General features: G+C 40.3%; 1 protein-coding gene across 2 annotated transcripts in view; it reads left to right on the forward strand.

The window, feature by feature from the left end:
• Window positions 1–22,122, forward strand: part of Astn1 (astrotactin 1) — a 297,563-nt gene that overhangs the window by 217,434 nt on the left and 58,007 nt on the right. For both annotated transcript variants that reach the window (XM_042674444.1, XM_042674445.1), the window contains exons 12-16: window positions 2,097–2,263; window positions 5,882–6,076; window positions 7,976–8,103; window positions 14,905–15,009; window positions 17,256–17,444. In XM_042674444.1, the coding sequence (XP_042530378.1) occupies window positions 2,097–2,263; window positions 5,882–6,076; window positions 7,976–8,103; window positions 14,905–15,009; window positions 17,256–17,444 (784 nt within the window). The remainder of the gene's footprint in view (window positions 1–2,096; window positions 2,264–5,881; window positions 6,077–7,975; window positions 8,104–14,904; window positions 15,010–17,255; window positions 17,445–22,122) is intronic.

A 22,122-nucleotide genomic window follows, 5' to 3' on the forward strand; every position in this document is an offset into this window, starting at 1 on the left:
TAACAGGAGCACTGGATTTTATCTCCACTGGTTGGCTTCTAGCAAGCTTTATGGAAGGAATGCAAGAAGACCAAAAAAGTGTGTGGCTATCAGTGCAGCCCATTTAATTCCAATCAAACTTTCTGTTTCCATACCCAACTCCATGCCTGGGAAGCCACACTGTGCTGAAGCCAGCTCCCTTCTGGTGACACATCTGGCCTAACAGCTGGGTGACCAGGGAGTTTGATGGGTGGGGGGCTCACAGACCGTGGGGTGCAAGCTTCGGCTGCTTCATTTGCTTGTTTGCTGTCACCAGGAACATTTGGGTTTGTGCAGCAGGGGTGGGGAACCCTTGGAAACTTTCTTAAATGCTATCACCTTCCAGCATCCAGCAGACTTTGTGGGGAGAGAGGGAATTGACCAGGCTGGGGGCCTTCCAGGCCTCTTACAGGAGACTATTTGTTTGGGAAATTGTAGAATTAGTCTCAGCAAACAGTGCCCCTCCTGCTGTGATCTTTGACTGAGAAAGAAGGAGAGAGAAGGAGAAGTGGGTATCAGATGCACATCAGCAGCAGTTCTGGGCTACTGGATCAAGGTGCTGGCAGCAACGAAAAAGAATAAGCCCAGCAGCAGGCACATAGGGGAAATGTATGACACTGTGGCCACTGAGTTTTGAAAGTTTTGTTTGAGTTTGCTTTGTTTTGGTTTAAGAGAAATGTATTTGATGGCTCACAGCAGGTGCACCACATAGTCATTAAGAGCCTGGACCACACACACACACACACACACACACACACACACACACACACACACAGAGCTCTGCTTCATTCTAGAGGCTTGGGCTTGAGTAATTCATTTGCCCCAGCCAGCCTATTAGAAAGAACCAGCTCTAAAGTGAATATGTAGCTTCCATTATACAGGCAGAGGATGCAGAGTGCCAAAAAGTCACAAGCTTTTAAAAGGAGTCCAGGGCAGCCAGCAGTAATTGCCATTGTTAATGATTTCCTTATCTTTAAATGCGGATGATACAGGGTGTTGTGAGATTAAATGTCTAACGTACTTAGCAGAGTGTGGGCTTCTAAATGAGGACAGCTGGTATGACCGGATGATCAAGTGCCAAATCAGGATGCCACAGCCTGCTTGGCAAAGGTTCAAGAACAGATCTACCTGGAGCATTTGTGTGCTTTTAGGAGTTAAATGTTCCGTGCCTCTGTTTCTCCCTTTGTGAAATGAGGATGGTCATATTACTTACTTCATGAGAGTACTGTTGGGTTGAGTTACATCGCAAGTTAGACCACTGACTGCCAGGTAATGGGTACTATGAAAATGTTGCTAGTGCTCACCCAGCCCTATGGTGAAGAGGCCAGTATCTGAGGTCCCTGCTTTCATTTCTTCCCCTGTTGTCATACTTTGGAGGACACTGTAGTACAGCAATGCTCAGACCTCACATTAAGAGGGACCAGACAAAACCTGAGCACAGAGCCCCTGGGTATTTGTAGAACAGATATCTCTGTCCGTGTGTCTTCTAAGGGGGAGTCAAGGGAGGCAGGCAGATGATGGATCCAGACACTCCGTAGGAAAGCCCTCAAACCCCTTCCAGGCTACCAGGCTAGTCCTCTTCCTCCTTCCTCTTTCAGGCTGGAACCCCTGACTCAATTCATTCCTCCAATGTGACCAAGATAGACATTGCTTCAGTAGTACCAACCCAGACACTAGAAACCAGTGCTCCTACTGCAAACGGCAGCACTGCCATCTCCCAGCCCAAAGGAATCTCTTCTAATGCATTACAATTCTAGCTCATGGCTAAACCCCTTCTGCCAGCTTGAGGCTCAGATGGGAAGCCGAACACCTCAACTCTAGAAGGCCACAAAGCTCCCTTCCAGCCCATTTAGAGGAAGTGGCCTAATGCAAATGACGTGATCTATGCCCCAGAGAGAAACAAGATGTCAACAAAGGTCATTTGCTTTAAAAGGTAGTCCAGCTCCCAGAGAAAGTAGTACATTACTTGCCAATGTTAATAGTTTCAAGGCCAAGAGTGTCAGTGGTTAAATTTGGGTTCACAGGGGCCCCAGTCCCTTAATTCACCCGCTTGTATGGATGCTTTCTCACTGTGCCAGTGCCCATCTGGACTCAGCCCCATGAAGGACAGCTCAGGCTGCTATGACCGCCACATCGGAGTGGACTGTTCAGATGGCTTCAATGGCGGCTGTGAGCAGCTGTGTCTCCAGCAGATGGCGCCCTTTCCGGATGACCCAGCGTTGTACAACATTCTTATGTTCTGTGGGTGAGTAGAACCGCCACCAAGATTGCTGAGCTATAGGACTGTTGAGGGCGAAAACTTGGACAGTCCTTGTGTATGAACCAGTCACCTTAGGCTCCTCTTTAGGAGAATCTGTAGCATTTCAAGTAAAGGAGAGCTGTTAATGTCTAGGTTAGGAGGACTCTTCCGGAAAGTCTAGTCCAATCCTTGTCAATGGAGACACTCATCCTCAGGGACTTTCCTGCAAAGAAAATCAACCACATGGCTAATTAACCACATGGTTTGCTTACGTCGTGGCCTATTTAAGTCAGAATGCCCCACGTTTCTGTTTGGAGGAGCTTATGCTCATGGTGACACAAAAGCATTCTTTGGTCTACAACTTGGAAAGATTGTGTGAAAGAAATCAGTGGTCGGACAAACAAACAGGGAGATCTTGGGAGGAGTGGAAACTGGCCCTCATTCCTTCCTCAAAGTCCCAGCGTTTTGTGCAGCCTCAGACAAAGCAATCGATTCCTCAGGGTAGAAAGCCCTTCGTGGTGAGTTAACTCTCTCTACTACCTCATCTCATGTGGCTTCAGTGTAGCTCTGTAGGGGAACATGGTAGGCAGGGCTACTCTACAATGAAGAAATAAGAGCCCAGTGAGGTGAACTGGCCTCCTCGTCAACATTGGAGAGTGGGTAAGAAGGAAGAACTAGAATCAGAATTTAGGCCCTCTCTTACATTTTTTTTAAGTTTGGCAATTTTCTCGAATTTTAAATTTATATCACTAAGTGGAATTATATTTAAAGATAGCTTCCTGCTATATTTATCAAGTAAATAAAGATTTAGCCCATTCTGCTATTCCCATAGTTTGCTTGTCTATCTTTCCCTTCCTTTTCACTCTCTTTCCCTCCCTCTTCCCCTCCTTCTCCAGTCTTTCTTCTTGCAAGTCTGACAAAGGCTTACTTTATTCCATGGACCATGATACCACAGAGGAGGGTCATTTAGTTACTGCCTTCAAGAATTCACTATCCGATAGGCTTTCCATGGAAAGCAGTGTTTGTAGAAATAAAGGGATGCTGGATGGGTGCTAACAGCCAGTGCCCACCGAGTGACCTCACAGAGAACATCCAGCCGATTAATACTGTTTTATTTTTTTCTTGTTTGAATCCTTCGCAACTGAACAATGTTCATATTTAGTTTCTTGTGAAATTTCCTTCCATAAATAGAAGTGGCTCTTAGTGTTTATGTTCTCTATACTGGGTTCATCAAGATTGACCCACTTCCATTAATTAATTCAACTGAAATTATGCCCATTTAAAAAATTAATAAATGTATATTTGGTACCCACTTGCACAGAAAATGTAGGTCTTAGTTATAGGTGAAACTACAGGCTAACAGCCCTGGTATTCTTCATGAAAGGAGTTTATCTTGGGACAGGAGACAGGGTGAGATGCAGCCATGTGGAAGCAGCAGCAAGCTATAGAGGATGAACCAAGCGGGAATTAACCAGATTCCCCTCCCCCACACCCACACACTGTTAATGGCGCAAGGAAAGAGCCCGTTTACTCCTTCCCCAGACCTGGAGGAAGACATGGAATTATCTGTGGGTTGGGAGTTAAATCTGTTCCCTCTACTAAGGTCAGTCATCCACAACTGGACTTATCTTTGCTCCTTCAACTGAATTAGGCATACATATGTCAGTTCTATCCAAGGCACTATTATATATAGCCTGCCAAAGAAGTTCTTGATTTGAGGTTCTTATATAAAGACCAAAATCACATGCACTTATAATCAAAGAACTCCACTCACAACGGTTCACACAGTTGGTAAATGGAGAAAAGTCGCAGTTAAACTTGGACAAACACAGGCCTCATTAGCACCTCTGCTGATAATAATAACATTCACTGAGTACTATTCTGCACTAAGTTCTTTTTTAAAATAAATTTTTAAAATTTTACTGCAAAGGTAATGTACGCAGAGGTTACAGTTACATCGATCAGGTGATGAGTACATTTCTTTATGAACAGTTTCACCCCCTCCCTCATTCTCTCCCAATTCTTTCCCTTCACCCTCCCCTCCAAGTTGTAAAGTTCATTTCCAACATAGTATCTGGTGGCTTTTACTACTGTCACACGATTTCCGTGCTTCCCTGTCCCCTCCCCAAATAGATGAACTTAAATACAAGACAAAGGGCACAGAAATCAAAAACAAGGACGGCTGGGAATAAACCCAAGAAAAAAGGAAAGAAGAAAAAAAGACCACAAACTGTACAATAAAAATCCTCTTGCCTCCATTTCTTAGAGTTCATTTAGATAAGCATTATTTTGCATAAATTCTTTATATTAAGTATGCAACTTAATCTTCTCAACAATCCGGTGAAGCCGCTACTTTCCCCTCTGCTTGCTGTTTTGGGAACTAAAGTTCAGAGAAGTTAATCAGCTGCCCCAAGTTCACACAGTAATGGAGGGAGACATTACTATTGCAATATTGCTTCTCACTACTTAAACTATGATCTTTTGTTCTTCTCTAGAGAATCATAGTCTTTCTCTTATTATAAAAAGTGCTACAAATAGTGATATACAGTGTGCTTAATACCATGAGTAATTCTAATCTTATATTTTATAGGAAAACCTCAATTAAATCACCTTTTCTTTCCTTTTCCAGTGACAGTATTATCAAATTAGAAGTAGTTTGAGTTAACGAAGGTATATTCCTCATAATGTAATTAAAATAAACCCAATTAATGACTTATGGAACACTGACCTATGATTAACAAATCAATATTGCTTTTCCAATAGAGTAAACATCATAGGTAGAACCAAGGAAGCAGCTCTTGGCTTAATGGAGCATTTGGTGTTCACACCATGTGCTCTAGTAGCTATTTAGTTCAGGACAGTGACTGCGAAGGAGGGGGAGTTGGCGTAGGTCGATCTTATGTTTGGACACATTCATACAGAACACAGCAAGTGATCATAAATCTTCCTAATTTACTAGTTGACATGTTATAGGGCCCGATTAGAAAGCTATTAATTTCTTAAGCACAGTGTCATTCCTTATGCTGCCTAATGATCCTACAAACAAATGCAGGATCTAGCTGCATAGACGGGTCCTGAGAAAGGCACTTGCTTATCTTGCATTTCAATATGTTCAGTCATTTATAAGCTTATCTCCAGTGGTTCTTATGTTGACCTATTTGGGAAAAAGACAACCATTAGAAGAGAGAGCAATCCATGTTCTGAAAGAGTTATCTTCAGAGGAAAAGTAAGCACTGTGGAGGCTAGGGATGGTGGCTCAGTGATAGAACACTGTTCTAGAATCAACAAGACCCTGTGTTCGATTCCCAGTACAGGAAAGAGGAAGAAGGATGGAAGGAAGGAAGGAAGGGAGGAAGGAAGGAAGGAAGGAAGGAAGGAAGGAAGGAAGGAAGGAAGGAAGGAAGGAAGGAAGGAAGGAAGGTAGGGGCATGGTCACAAGATGCTGAGTACTTCTGTTCACAGAGTTAAGAAACAGCTTAAAGAGGTCAAATCAAATGGGAATGTTACTAAATTTTGGCCATCCGACAGTCTCTCAAAGGCATTTCTTCCCACTACATTGGGCTGACTTGCCCACCTGGCTCATGGATGGAATGACTTCTTGTCTTGCCTTCTCTACCACGGTAGGTGCATTGAGGACTACAAACTTGGTGTGGATGGACGTTCTTGCCAGCTGGTCACCGAGACCTGCCCAGACAGAAGCGACTGTGGCGAGAGCAGGGAGCTTCCCATGAACCAGACTCTCTTTGGGGAGATGTTCTTTGGTTACAACAACCAATCCAAGGAAGTGGCTGCCGGACAGGTGCTGAAAGGAACATTCAGGTGAACCCCATTCGCACAGAACTGGCTTGGCAGGGCTGTCACTGTCTGCTCTTCTCTTAAGAGGTGTGCACTCTCCACCATGAGGAACCCCCAAAGGAACAATGGGAGCGGGCCCCCATCTTTTCCAAATCGGCGTTCTTTTTCTAGAATCCATGAGTCATCTTTCCCCTGGGTGCGTAGTGAAATACTAAAGAATTTAACCTTGCCCAGGCAAAGGCTGCACTGAAGTCATCCCAAAGTATTCTGGTTCTACTCTTTCTCCATTCCCAGGAGTCCGTGTGTAAGTGTACAACAGCTGTCTTCACAGTGTGAAGCAAGGATCCTGTAGGTCTCTGGACCATGTCAGGATATAGTCCGGGTCTTGACGTTTGTGTTTTCTTCACGTATTTCAACTCAGTCTAATGCAATAAACTAGATTCTAGGATGAGAACTGAGAATCCAGTTGCCCTCTATTAAGTCAGACGTTTTAAAACTGTTTAAGAAAAGTAAAATAATGTTATCCTAATTTTTCATAAGCAATATTGAAGGGGCCTATAATGGTTATTTTTAGAGAATTAACTTTTTTGTTTTAATGTTTTTGAATTTACTTTGCTATTACACAGGCGATATACAGAAGAATGACAGTTACATAGGTCAGGCAACGAGTACATTTCTTTTTGAGCAGCCTCACCTTTTCCCTCCTTTTCTCCAAGTTTTTTCTCTTCCAAGCCCTCTCCCCCACAGTTGTATAGTTCATTTTCAACATCATGTCTAGTGAGTATCACTGCTGAATTCGTTCACCCTTTTTCCCACCATTTCTGTGCTTTCCCCTTCCCCTCCCTCAAACAGATACACTTATATTCAAGACAAAAAGTACAGAAATCAAAAACAGTGATGGGAGGGGAAAACGAAAAACAAAACCAAATACAAAAAGTAGCATTAAAAAGCCTCTTGGGGCTTGTGCTCAGGCCCACAGCTCCAATTCTGCCCTTTTTTTTATTGTTGTTGTTCTAGTTTAGTAGCTAGTTGGAGATAAGAGTCACACAGGATTTCCTATTGGGGCTGACTTCAATCTGTGATCTCTTAGCCTCCTGAGTAGCTACGATTGCAGGCATGAGCCACTAGCACCTGTCTGTTTTAATTTCTGATGTGTTAAATATTGATAGAATGGGGACCTTGTTTTAGAGCTACAACATAATTGGGACAGTCAATTCTTTCTAAGAGTGTAAAGGAGTGATGAGAATAAAATCTATCAAATGGTTGATTTAGAATACTTCTGGGCAATTCTTCATTTGAACCCAATCTGTGTTGTACCTTGCACTATTTAAACACATTTTACTCAGGGCCTATGGGAAAATGTTTTCCAGGAAATGATGATGATGATGATGATGATGATGATGATGATGATGATGATGGTGGTGGTGGTGGTGGTGGTGGTGATGATCTCAGTATTATGGACTAGCAGTTGATAGCAACCTGGGCCTTAACTTTTTAAACAAACCAATAGTAAATTGCAAGCTAGTTCTTGCAGTCAGTCCCTTGTCATTTCTTGCAGGTCACTTTGTGCTGCAAACATGGTACTTTACAAATCTTTCTCCTTTGGGTTTGCCCAAGGCTAAGAAGTGTAGTGCAAAAGCAATCTCATGATGGCTGGAGTCTTCACCGTAATGTAGAAATGAGATGAGTAGGTCAAGCGGGCTGGCAGAGTAGAGCCTGGGCTGAGAGGGGTATCAGCCACTTGTTCAGTCTCCTGCACCCTCTCTACCTGACTCAACCTGTCTTACTAAGTGGAGGGCAAGGTGAGGAGACTCTTTTGGTCCAGAAAGATTTTGTTACCTTGTGTAATGGAGCACAGGCTGCTGGTCAAGGAGAGAAGACCACCTGGACATTCAGTAATTTTAAAGTTTGCCCTGTTTCTAGGCAAAACAACTTTGCTCGTGGTTTAGACCAGCAGCTGCCCGATGGGCTGGTGGTGGCTACTGTTCCACTGGAGAATCAGTGCCTGGAGGAAATCTCAGAGCCCACCCCTGACCCCGACTTCCTGACCGGTGAGTAGACCTTCCTTTCGCCACAAATCCCAGGCATCTCTGGATGGTTTTAAACATCCAAGTCTCTCCATCTTAACTGATTTCAGCTTCTAAGCCACTGGTTTCTTTGATAAATGATAAATGCCCATTTTTAAGTCACATTTAGTATTTTTTTTTCAGGAAAAATTTTCCAATATTTTCATATCATTGCTTGGAAAATGTTCTAAGAATATTATTCCTGGCTACTTTCATTGGGATGTTTTGAGAGCAAATGAGAGAATAGATGTGAAAGAATTCAGAGCTTTGGTGGAATTGCAAGTTTACAGATTAAGAGAGAGAAACTAGATTACTACTGGCTCCTAGAAACACATTGTGATTGCTATTGAGTTCCCTGAAATTACTTATGGGTTACTCTGAGAGAATAGGGCATAATCAGAGTTTTGTTGTCTGATGACCCCAGGTTGGAATCCCAGCTCTGCTACATTATACCAGTGTGACATAAAACAATATGGTCTCTTATCATGTCCCTCATGATCAGATGGGAACAGTCTTATGAGTTGCTCTGAGCCTGAGGCATTCTTTCTCTGGGCTTATTAACAGGTGTGGGTTGATTGGAGGAGTCGGTAACCTTCGGGTTTTCTGCTCCTTGTGCCTCTGAAGATTCCTGGTTAGCCCTCCTGGACTAACAAAAGGACTTGAAAGTGTTCCATGGACTCATGAGGGACAGCTCAAAGGGATTTAACATTACCTGTTGAAAGCTTAGGTATGAGTTCAGTCCACTGCTAGCTGTGTTCATTTCCTTCTTATTTCTATCCCTTACTCATGCTAAGTCTTACCCCATACCTTCTCTTTTATCCTTCCTTCCGGAATGAGTGTTTGGGCTGAAGACAGACCTCCTCCTGATGTTAAGTTATGGTGACACTTTAGTTTGGTCTTGACAGGGGTTAGAAGTAGGTCTACCTGAGGAAATATAGCATTGTGATTCATAGCTCAGGCTCTAAAGCCTGGCTGCTGAGCTCAATTTCTCATTGAATGTTGGTCTTAGACAACTTACCTTTCTGTGCCTCAGTTTCTCTTACCTGAAAAATGAGTATTATAATGCTGTATTCATCTTAGAATTGATAAAAAGGAATAATTAATATTTATAAGGTTTTTTATAATAGTTCTTGACACAGTAAAAATCTGATGGTTATCTAAGTAAATATACCAAAGAAATAGAGTATTGAAACTAGCAAATAATGTCTTCCTTACAGAAAAAAGAAGGAAAAGAGAAAATGTGGATATTATGGGAACATGCTACATATGTAAATGAGAATGGAAAAAAGACACCCATTAAGAAATCTTTTTTTGGGGGGGAGTCCGGTCATGGGGCCTGAACTCTGGGCCTGGGCACTGTCCCTCAGCTCTTCAGCTCAAAGCTAGCGCTCCACCACCTGAGCCACAGCGCCACTTCCAGCTTTTTTCTTATGTGGTGCTGAGGAATCGAACCCAGCGCCTCAAGCATGCAAGGCAAGCGCTCTACCACTGAGCCACCTTCCCAGCCCCCATTAAGAAATCTTAAGTAAAGAGGGTGCAGAGAGAGAAGTTAAGGAAGAGTGATATCTAGGGGTGAACTTGATCAAAGCACTTTACATGCAAGTATGCAAATATTACAGTGAAACCACTTTGTACAATTAATTTATGATAACAATTCTTAAGAGAGACAACAATTAGATATATTCTAGATCAGCAATGAATCTCTTCAACATCATTTGCTTATGTGAGGCCACACACACACACACACACACACACACACACACGCACACGCACACACACACACACACACACATGCACACACACACACAAAGAGATACATGTACATACATACATAGAAATATATTCCTGAAGAAATTAAAATGCAACTTTGAGACTACTCCTAAAGCCTTGTCTTTAGCATCGGTAAAGCAACTTTCCTTGGTTCTATATTATTTGCCAAGAAACATGGTATATGTGGAAAGTTTCGTAAAAGAGGTTTGAGATGATATCTACTAATAGGAAAGCTCCCACATTTGGTCTTGGTTTTGACATTCTCCAGGAAAACCACTTTCTCACGCTTTCTAGTTCACTATTGGGCGAATCTCTCTTCAGTGATCAGGCCCAGGAAGGCACCCCAGAAGAGGCTCAGAGGCTCCCAGAACTTTCCAAGAAAAGGGAAGGGATAGAGCTGAGAAATATCAAAATCTGTATTTGGGGAAATAAGGAAGAGTCTAACTATGGTTCTCATCCAAAACAATCTTTTTTCTCCTCTGTGCCCTTGGACTATTCCTAATGCAGCTTACTTGAAATTAATTTAAAAAAAAAAAAAAAAAAAAACAAGAAAGAAGGAAATGAAAAGAAAAGAAAGCAAAGAAAAAAGAAAAAGGAGGGAAGAAAGAAAAAACAGAAGGAAGATGGGAGGGAGAGAGGAATGAGGAAAGAGAAGAAAGAAAGAGAGGAATGAAGAAAGAAAAGAAGGAAGGGAGGGAGGGAGGGAGAGAGGAAGGGAGGAAGGAAGGGAGGAAGAGAGAAGGGAGGGAGGGAGGGAGGGAGGGAGGGAAGTGCCAGATGAGACCATTCTATTTTCACGATTCCAAAGCATTCCTGGAAATGAAGTCATCACTCTTCCTGACTTGACTACTTTTTTACTCTGTTTGTAACTTAGATAAAGTGGAACCAGTTAAAGCTAAGCAAACGCATCTCTTTTGAGAAAAAAGCAAAGAGTAAAGTGGGCGATGCCCCCAAATGCCTGGAAGGATTGATGAAAGAGATGCTTGGATAAATTCATCTCATTTGAACTCTTAATGTTGGCAACACTTCAGTGGTAACTTTCTTGAGAGTCATATAGTGAATTTGGTATCCTGTCACACTCTGTATTTTTACAGGTCACATTTCCCATAAACGTACAAGCTTAGTGGATTTTAAAGTTAAAATGATTCTCAGAAAATTTTTTATATAAGCATTTCTAAGCATGATTTTTTTTTTAATGAGAAAGGCAGAGCTCCTCATCTATGTTTGGAAAGAACCTGTGTAATATCCTCCCCTCAGCAATTCACATTACCTTAGCTTTAGGAAAGTATCCAAGAAGCCTGCAGGAAAGAAATCCTTTTCACTGTGTTTAACCCAGAAATTCTCAGACCTATTTAACTAGAGACTCCTTTTTGCACATAACGTCTGTTTATTTCCACCTGGCAGATTTATTAAAGAAGGCACTGGAAAACACTGATTTATGTGCCTTCAAAATAACAGTGAAGAGCTCTGAACTTCACGGGCTGTTTTTGTTGTTGTAGGTTGTGTGGAAATACACGAAGGCCAAGCAAATGGGTAGAGGCTATTTATTCTGGATAGGTTATAATAAGGGACACAGCAGCTATCACAAGTATTCTGGCAGAGAATCAAAGGCAAGAAGAGGAGTGGGAAAGCTTCATGGTAGAAAAGGAGAACATTTCACATATGATTAGAGGCAATAGCCTCACTCTAGGTGAGCTAATCAGAAGTGGATATTCTAGGTTTGGAATTGGGGGTCGTATTTGGCTTTTGATGGTAGGATCCAGAAAGTCAGGACAGAAATTTGAGAAACTGCCATTTATTAATAAATATCTTGGTTGTTTAGGACCAATTGTTGTGGTATTTATTATTTGGATTCTTGGGCTATTTCTTGGAGATGGTGGTCTGGTTTCCTATAAGCATGATTCTCAGCTAGAAGATGGGCTTCCTGGGTGGGTTATTACAGATAATGATCTGGATCCTGAGATGTTACATCATGCTATAGGTAGGATTTTGCTTTCTACATCTGCCCAGCATTTGTCTATTTATAGATTCATTTGAGGAAATAAGTGAAGTCCAGAGATCTAGCAAAGGAGATAGAAGAGACTACTGGTCACATTTACAGGACATTGTTATGCTGCAATCATTAAGATTGTTCAAAGGAAAGAGATTCATAGATGTAGAAAATTGAGGTGGGATACACAACGGGTATTTCAGATAAAATAGGAGAAAGCTAATGCCCCTCCTTCCTTTCTTTCTTCCTTCTTTCCTTTGTAATTATACATGAGGCTGCATGAAGAGTCTCTTCTCAAGTTAAAAAGAAAAACAAACCAAAAAAAAAAAAAAGTAATGTTCATTCTGGAGAAAATGTAGTCAGAGATATTTTGTTTGGGAAAAAAAAAAGACAAAAGAACCATTTGGCAGAAATGTGTCTCAAAGTGATAATAAAATGAAATGAAAAATAAATAAATAAAAAACTCACCCTGACTGCAAGTCAAGGGCATAGTGAGAAATAATCATATGATTCAGCTGGAAAAATATACACTTTAAAATATCCCTTTCATTTTTTAACTAATGGAAATGTTATCTGTAGTAGGCACAGAAAACCACATTTCCCCAAACGCTAGCAGTTACATCACTGTTTGCTTGGCTGTTTTAGGGGCATGCGTGCGTGCAGTCAATGTACTGGGCTGTGAACTACTAGAGTCTGGTTGTTTGGTGCATCTTGGGTAGACACGGTCAATCCTCCGATCCCACCAGCAGCCACGTATTCTCCTTTCTTTTTCTTCTATTATTCTGGACCGACACCTAGGAAATTGTAATAAAAGCATCATTTAAGCAAAGTCAAGTGTACACAGTGAGGGCTGGCAAGAGCAAGACAAGGAGGAGGAGAGACTGTCTCCCAGAGAGTGCGTGTGCATGGTGCTTTGTCTCTTTCTAACTTCCCCTGATGTCCATGATCTTACCCTGCTCTTGCATTCTCCTGTGTAGTTAACAAGGTGAACACCATTATCCCCACTTTTCAGACATGAAAACTGAAACAAGGGAGTGGTGTAAGCTCAAATGTACACAGCTGGTGGGGACTGAAGATTTGAAAGGGATGCAAGAGGTCATCTCTGCTAAGCTTCTCACTTTACAGATGAAACAAATGGGAACCAAAATATTCCCCAGTCAGATAGCCAGAGAGAGGATACCTTGAGAGCGGAGAGAACAAAAGGCCTTGGATGTCAGAGTAACTCATCTGAAATACCTACTGCATCAACATAACCAGTCTTGAGCTGCAGCCTCCTGGTTTTTCGCTTATTTCTTTTCCCACTAGGAAACAATTTGGTTAAAGGGAGCTTTCTCTGATAAGTGGAAAAATCTTTATTTATGGGACTCGCTATGTTTTATAAATAGGCATGTTCAAATAGCAACAAGGCTGATATGCTGACATAAGCATTATACTGAATAGCTCTACATACACCATAGATATCCGGTGCTCCAGTGAGGTATATCTTTGAGGTATGTGACTGAAGTCTTAAACTTGTAACGTTAGAATTTCATTTGCATGCTTTTGAAGTTAACATAAAGGTTAAACACCACACCATGTAGTAATATGATGGTCATTTCAGTACTTCAACGTCCTTAGTGAAGAGCACTTGCAAGTTTAAAAAATCATTGAAAATCTTCTCTTAGTTTTAGGAAACTTATCTTTGATTACCTAAGATAAAATTTAAGCAATTGATTTACTAAGCACCTTTCCTGACCTTTATTCTTTTTGCCTTACCAATAATTATTCCCATATGATTCACACAGAAATGGAAATTTGGTAATTACTCACCTAATTTGATCAGGGTTGACAAGGAACTAATTAATCCTACCTACTCTTCATGCAATTTGGGGATTAAATTAGTTAATTTAGCTTAAAGGAAGCATGAGTTAAAGTGGCAGAACAATTCACTATGTATATTTTAATGCCACTATATGGTACGTATGCATCCTATATATTGTATATTGGATATAAATTTAGGATATGTATTTATATGTACATATATTTATACATATTCATACATGCATAGATATATATGTATACAGGTAGCAAATATTAGGTACAGAAATATAGTTAAATTGTTCTTCTAAACTTTGAAATGTGAGTTTTAAAATTTCCTGGATACTAATTATTTTGTTTCTGTAACATTTTATATTTATAATAGTAACTAGAGTTCAAATAGGGTTCAAATACTGTTTTTTGGCCTCACAAAAAGAACATCTCACTAATAAGGTCTACAACAGGCTGTAAAAACATATTTGTGAGAAGGATCTTGGGTAAGTAATTGCATTCTCAAACTTGTTTCCCATCAGTAAAATGGGCACCAAAGTGCCTCTCACCTTGCCTGGCAGAGAGTTGGTAACTCAATATTTGCCCATCCCTGACACTTAATGATTTAGTCATTCTGACACTTCCTTCTGGTAAAGAAGAAATACGCGTTATCAGGCTCCAAGTAATTAAAACTTAAATACCAAACACAAATCAGCTAAATGAGACAGAAAAATCAATGGTATCAGATATGTGAGCTAAGTCAATTACTGCAACTATTAAAAAGAGTAAAACTGGAGTTACAGTAAGCCTAGAGTTTAATATAAATTTATTATAGAGACACTGCAGTACAATGGAATCATGGGCACGTCTGAGCACAGGCAGATGTGAACCCCCAAGGTAACCCCCAAGCCTTGGCTTACCAAGTGTCTTAGGGAGCTTGGGTTGATCCCCCCTCCCTCTTTGATCTTTGAGGCACTCATTTGTAAACTACAGATAGTAACACCTATCTCACAAGGATCAAAAGCTTAATATATGCAAAATGCTTAACAAAATTCCTGGCACAGAGTTAACAGTTCAACAGCTGATAGTTTTGTAACTACAATTCCAGAAATTCTCTTCAAAGAATGCTTCATTGTTTTCTTAGTTACCATCCTTAACCTAACCAGGTTGGTCATGCGTTGCCACTTGGGACTTGTGGCTCGGTCTTTAGCACTGACTCTGCATCTCTCTATCCCCAGGGATGGTGAACTTCAGTGAAGTGTCTGGATACCCCATGCTACAGCACTGGAAGGTCCGGTCTGTGATGTACCACATCAAACTCAACCAAGCGGTCTTATCTCAGGGTGAGCACGGAAGCAAGCTCTTTCCCCTTGTCTACAGCACTGGCAGTTTTTTTTTTTTCTAAAGCAGCAAACATTTAGTCTTATTGTTTGAAGATGTAGCCATAAGTAGCTACTCCATGAGGAGAGAAACAGAGATACTCAGATTCACTCTTAAGGGTAAATGGTTAGAAAGAGACTTTCCTAAGTGCTGATGAAATGCAGGTTGTATCTTGGACTATGGAAGACATGGAGTTGGTAAAACTGAGGGGGGGGGGGAGGGGGAGCAATGAAGAAACTATCATTCTCTTCCTGAGGTCATGGGGAGAATAATTTAGAGCTAGTAGAATAAACCATTCAAAATTCAACAATTTAGAGATTCCACATTAATAGCATAAAGAAAAGAGAGAAAGATGGGGGTTAGAGAAAAGGAAAAAAGTTAAAAAGCTCAGGAATAGCACCCAAGCCTTGAATTCAAGCTCTACAACCTTCCAAAAAAAAAGCAGCAAGTATGTACAATAGAGATATCAAATCCCAGAGCAGCTGGGCACTGGTGGCTCATACCTGTAATCCTAGCTACTCAGAAGGTTGAGATCTGAGGGTCATAATTCAGAGCCATCCCAGGCAGGAATGACTGTAAGACCCTTATCTCTAATTAACTACTCAGAAAAAGCCAGAAATGGAGCTGTGGCTCAAGAAGTAATGTGCTAGCCTTGAGAAAAAGGATCTCTGGGACAGTACCCTGGCTCTTAAGTTCTAGCCCTAGGACTGGCACACACACAAAAGTCCCAAAGCAGTAGAAGACTATAACTATATATAGTATGTATGCATGTATACATACATACATACATGTATATATATGCATACATACATACATACATGTGTATATATACATACATACATATCTATGTATATATACTACATACATACATACTATATACATACATACATAGTATATATATATATATATATATATACACCTATATATAAAAATATAGGTATATCTATTGAGTTAAGGAGTGGGGACATTTAATATAACATTGAAATTTACTTGTGTTAGGCACTAAGAGAATGTTAGGATGGACAGGAGGAAGACAAATTTTAGAGGAAAAACAGAAGGTTATGATGAGAAATGAGAGACATAGATGTAAAATATACTGCTACATGAACAGGCAATGGTAATACATATAGAACTTTTCTGTAGGACATGGCAAGACTCAAGTGTTTTAATTTGAGAGAGTTCTTGGCAAAAAGGGATGAGGATTGTATTGAAGGAAATTCTGCAGTTTCAGAACATGAAATAAAACTAAGATACTCTTTAAAAAACTTAGTAATTGGAACTTTATACACTCAGTTTGTACCCAGCATTGATTCTGGGCATGACAGATATTTAGCAATCCAGTATTTCTGTTCAAAGTCTTATGATGGTTTCACAAGTGTATGTATCTTAATAGTTGAGGTCTCATGCCTGGGCTAGATTCTACTTTGCATAGCTAGGACACAAGTGTGTTGAAAGGAGAGCTCTCTAAAGTTGTCCAGGTATAGAAGGTATTAGATTTGGAAATGTTACCATAGGACATCTTTCCTATGAGTACTGTTCTCATAAAAAGAGCAAGAAAAACCAAGAATAATTGGCTGTGGAGGAGGTCATTTGCCAGTCCTTTTACTTTTGTTTTTTTTTTTTTTTTCAGAAATAAAATATAAGTAGAATATTAGTGACTTTCTTACTTTTTTCATTATACACGTCTTCCTATTGCTCATTACTTAATATTGCTCATTACTACTTCTTATTGCTCAGACAATATTTGCATGTTTTTCTGGTCACAGACGACAATTTTATGACATTTTATGTCATGACTGTGTGTATGCATGCAGCATACATTTTATGAAACATTTCGTCTTAGGATGTGAAATGTTCTCTGCTAGTATTTGTGTTCCTATTTTATCCTATGTTATTCTTTTCCTCCTAAATGTTATTATTTGAACTGACTATATTGATTCAATGTTAGGATCTGCAGTTTGAGGAAAAAAAGAACAGTTAAGGGGTCCAAGAGTGGAGATTTGGTAGCATTCTTCCTCACTTGCACAAAATAATTGGCTTGACAAGACATTGATGTAGGAGCTGAGATTACAGATTTGGTTGCATAGATGACTCTAGCCAGTTCTCTGATCATCACGTTGGGGCCACACAGTCTCATGTGGAGATGAGTTTCCTGGGGAGGCACATATACAAACTGTGAGTCCTCATTCTTCTCACTGTTGCCTCCTAGCCTTCAGCAATGCTCTCCACTCCCTGGACGGGGCTACATCTCGCGCAGATTTTGTAGCCTTGTTGGACCAATTTGGCAACCATTACATCCAAGAAGCTATCTATGGCTTTGAGGAGTCCTGTTCAATCTGGTACCCAAACAAGCAAGTTCAGCGGCGTCTCTGGATGGAGTATGAAGACATTAGTAAGGGTGAGTGACAGAAACACCTACAGCTCCCTCATTTACCAGCAGCTCTTGTATATCCAGGTGTCTGACGATGAGGATTTCATCTATAGGAATTCAGATATCCTGTCCATCCTGTGTGCTCATCCGTAAAATGTCCCAAGTTTAGCCAGCAAAACCAAAGCTCAACTGAGGTTGATTCAGGGAATTTGAGATTCAGGAGCATGTAAAAACTGTATGATTACCGTATTGGTTATTGTAGAGAGGGTCCACTGCAGATTTTATCAGCACTATCTATTCTGCTGTCAGAGCAAAGACATTATCAGACTGCTGTTGGGGAATAGGAACAATGAGAGAATTTTTCAATCTTCTCCACTACCTCTTGCCCAAGGCAACCCCAAGACACTGCTTAGCACTCCTTTACTGCAAACATACACACACACACACACACACACACACACACACACACACACACACACACACAGTCTTCCTCATGCCATTCTGCTCTACATGTAGGCTTATTTTTCCCATTCGTTTATGTGATGAGGAAATCTCTGCGGTACTATGCTTTTAAATGGCTCTGGGTGACAGACTTAGAAATAAACTCTTATCTGCTGTCTTAACAGAAAGTTAATATTCAGTCCTAGTAGTATAAGAAATTGTAATTTTTTCAAGTCTTCTGAGTATAGTAGTAATGGAAGAGTAGTAATGTCTGGAATAATAGTAATGTCTAATATATCTGTGATCTCATCAACCAAAGCTCCTTTAAATTGCCATTCATGTAATTTCTCCTGAGCTTATCTCAACAGTATTGTGATGAGGCCATGTAAGCAAGAGATGAATTAGCACAGTGAAATTCAAGAAATGGGTCATCTGAAGACAGCGATGAAAGGTTCCTCTCAAATAAGAGATACTTCGCTTTCAGCAGAACATCCAAGACAGAAAATGTACACAGTACCTATGGCATTCTTGTTTCCGTGAAGTTCCATACATGTCCCTATTTTGCCTTTTCAAGAGTTAAAATGTTAATAGCATCTCTTCTGGCTGAGTTCTTTCTTTCAGGAGCAACAGATTTGCTTCTAAGTCGCCGTTACTGCAAGCATTCACCCCTAGTAATGATTCCTGCAACTCTAAAATGCAATCACAGGCTTCTGGTATCCCTTCAAACTTCAGGATCTTAATGCTGTTCTGTTTTGCCAAGAAAGCAGTCTACTGTAAGCAAATGTGGATAAGGACAGTTTCAGCTGCCAAGACCTTCTTGTGTTTCTATACCAGTGCCCAGGGTCTGAATCAAAAGGGTCAGTCCTCTACTATTTCTGTCTGCCAGTTGCTCAAGGATTGCCAGGGCCCAGGATTTCTGGGAGAGGAGAATTTGACCTTATCCAGAGCTTCTGATTTTATACATTGCTTCTCTTCCAAGCATCACCGTGTCCTTTAGGTAAAACACTTACTTGAGTTTGGTGGTAATTTTGTCCATAGTTGTAGTATTTTTTTCCTACTTCTCCTGATTTCACACCTCTTTTGCCACTCGGAAAAGTTTTGCCACAGTTCAACTGTTTACTTGAGTTTTCTGAGATAATATTTATATAAATCCTTGATTGTTGAAAGACATTCCGACATTTTAGGATGACCATTGAAAATTCACGTTGTGTTTATTGTATATATTTATTATCCCTATTCCTAGGCCTTATCTGTAAGCAATAGGATTCATCTATTTTGTAGTTTTACCTGGTTCTTACTTTCAAATATTATCTTTCACCCTTAGTCATTAATTTCCCTTTATTCTAAATCCCTAGATGAAGGGCTAAGAATGTGGCTCAGTTCTTTGCGCCTCTTTCACTTTCAACCATGATAAGTCCTGTCCCTTTTGACCTGCTAAATATTTGCTTAATGTCCATCTCCTCTTCAAGGCTATATGAAGTTGCTGAATTAACTCTCACAAAAAAAACATTTAAACTGGGCAATGATAGCTCGCGAATCTTGGCTACGAATCTTAGGAAGCTGAGATCTGAGGATTGTGGTAGCAGTCAGCCCTGGAAGACAAATCTATGAGATTCCTTTCTCCAATTAACCAGCAAAAATCCAAAAGTGGAGCTGTGACTAAAATGATAGAGTGCTAATCTTGAGTGTAAAGCTATATGACAGGGCTCAGACCCTGAGTTCAACCCATAGTACCAGCACAGAAAAAAATGAGATTGAGGAAAGAAAAGGGGAAGGCTAGTCAATGGTTTAAAGCTCAGGTTGTTTGGAGAAGTAAATTCAGGCACACCATAGCACAGCAGGGGAATTTAGTTAACAAAGTAGCTAGAAGAGGTTTTGCCTGTGTTCATCGTAAGAAATGATGCACCTTTCAGGTGATGGATATGCTAATTACTCTGATTTGAAGCAACACATATATGTTGCAACACACTCTATATGAAGCAACACATCACATTGTAGCTCATAAATCTCTACAGTTATTATGTGTCCATAAAATCAGTGGAAGAAGCTTGCTCATGTACCTCTCGTGCTTCGGTTTCTGCCACTCTGCTCCATTCTACAATTCACCATCTGTTACCTTTTTAAAATGCAATTTAATGGCATCACTCCTCAGCTTGAAGCCCTAAACTAAGTCCTTGTTGCCTTCCTGTCAGGACCAGCATGACTTCACTCCCTGTATTAGTTTCCTGTGGCTGAAGTAACAAATCATCACCAACTTGGTGGCTTCAAACAAAACAATTTGTTTTCCTCTGCTTCTGGAGGCTGGAAGCATAACTTCAAAATCTGTTAGGCTAGATTCAGCAGGGCTGGTTCCTTAGGAAACTCTAGAGCAGGGCTTTCCAGGACCCAGGTTTGGAAGAATGGCTTCAGGTTTTCCATACATCTGAGTTTCAGAACACATGATGTTCAGTCTAACTGGTCCCGTCTTCCATTCAAACTCCATTCTACAGCGTGTCCTTCCTTCTCTGTAAGAGCCAGCTCAAAATCGCCAATTCCTCAAAGCCTTCTCGATGCTCTAGGCTGAGCCCTTTGCTGCCTATTTTATGCTCTTATAGCTCTGTATAAGAAGTCTTTCCCAGTACTCTTCCTATTTCTCTCTAATATCATTTTCCTATAGGACTGACTCCCAAAATATCAGCCTTGACAGCACTGATTGTATTTCTCTTTCATTTTTTTTTTAATTTCAAGAGTTCACTTATTGAAAATATTGATAAACCATAAAACAGGATACAATGAGATGTACATCCTCATCCATTTCCCAGAAGCTAGTTGCATTCCCCAGAGGCCATTAGTACCAGTTTATTGTACATCCATCTAGAACTGGTCTATTCCTTGGAAATGAGCAAACAAAACCTTTGGGATAGATGAAGGTCCAGTCTTTAATATATGTGTGTGTGAGTATATATTTGTGTATAGGTGTATACACATGCATAAAATAATTCAACCCTTAGATTTATAGAGATGTGTGTAAATATATATGCTATCACATACCCATATATATTGTATGTAGAGAGACACATGTATATTTGATCTCAAAATAACTTCACTTATGAGTTAGAGCAAATTATGTGGTTGGCTCAAGATTAGGGATAAAGATGAGGGAATTTATATAGATATTTTTGTTATTAAAACTTCCATATGGCTTTTCCCACAATAAGTATAGGCCTCTTTAATATCTAAACTCCTTTAAAAAGTTGAAAAGTATTTCCTGAAAAGTTTCTGTTATTTTGGATCAGAACTTATAACATTAACCTAGAAAAGCAAGATGCATAATTGCATTTATAGAGAGCTGAACCCTGAATAGCAGTCTGGCAGGAAGTACAATATGACCACATCTTATTAGTCTCTGAGCCTGGAATATGATTAACATCCACAACTTGTTGAAAGAATGACTCCTTTATATTTTCTTACTTCAGAAGAAACAGTAAAGAGTTATAGATCTGTAAATCTCAGAGAAGTGATCAAGAAAAATGAGCCTTCCTCAAACAAAACTTCCAGGGATTTCGTTTTAATCCTCCCCCAGATACACTAAGCACAGTTCATTTCCTTTCTTCCTTTTATTTACTTTTTTTGTATTCCTTTCAAGAGTGGATTTCCTTGGGCCTTTCTTCTCTTCCTTTTCCAATATCACTTGTATTGTTGCTTTAGAACTGACCTTTGCCATTGCTTTTCTAGCCATTGCCTTCAGTGCATATCAGCCAGGTCATCTGGGTTGAGAAGTTGCAATAAGCAAGGTTTTCTTTACTGGTGCAACTTCTAGTCTGAAAAACATATTCTTTTTTCCTATGCAGTTTCCTCCTGCTCATGGGGAAGGTTGTGGGTGCCTGTCTTTTTCTCCATGACTCATGTTCTAAGCCATTCCCAGTCAGATTGAAGACAAACAAGGGAGTTAATCATCTATTTTACATTGCATTTTCACTACACAGGACCCCTGTATTAATGTTCTGTTACTTTGAGGTAGTTTGTTTGGGTTTTTGTTGTACTGGAGTTTGAATCAGAGCCTCATGATTGCTAGGCACGCACACTTAAACCATGGCTCCAGGCCTTGAAGCTTTAGTTATTTTTCCAATAGGATCTCATATTTTTGTCCAGGACAGTCTGAGCTGAGGCATTACTGCTTTTGCCTGCATAGCTGGAATGGCAGATACATCTTGTTTGTGGAGATGGAGTCTTGCTACTTTTTGTCCAGGATAGTCTCAAACTGCGATCTTCTCAATCTCCGCTT

Source organism: Dipodomys spectabilis, unplaced genomic scaffold, assembly GCF_019054845.1.
Source record: "Dipodomys spectabilis isolate Male_0828 unplaced genomic scaffold, ASM1905484v1 ptg000019l, whole genome shotgun sequence".
Classification (NCBI taxonomy): Eukaryota; Metazoa; Chordata; class Mammalia; order Rodentia; family Heteromyidae; genus Dipodomys; species Dipodomys spectabilis.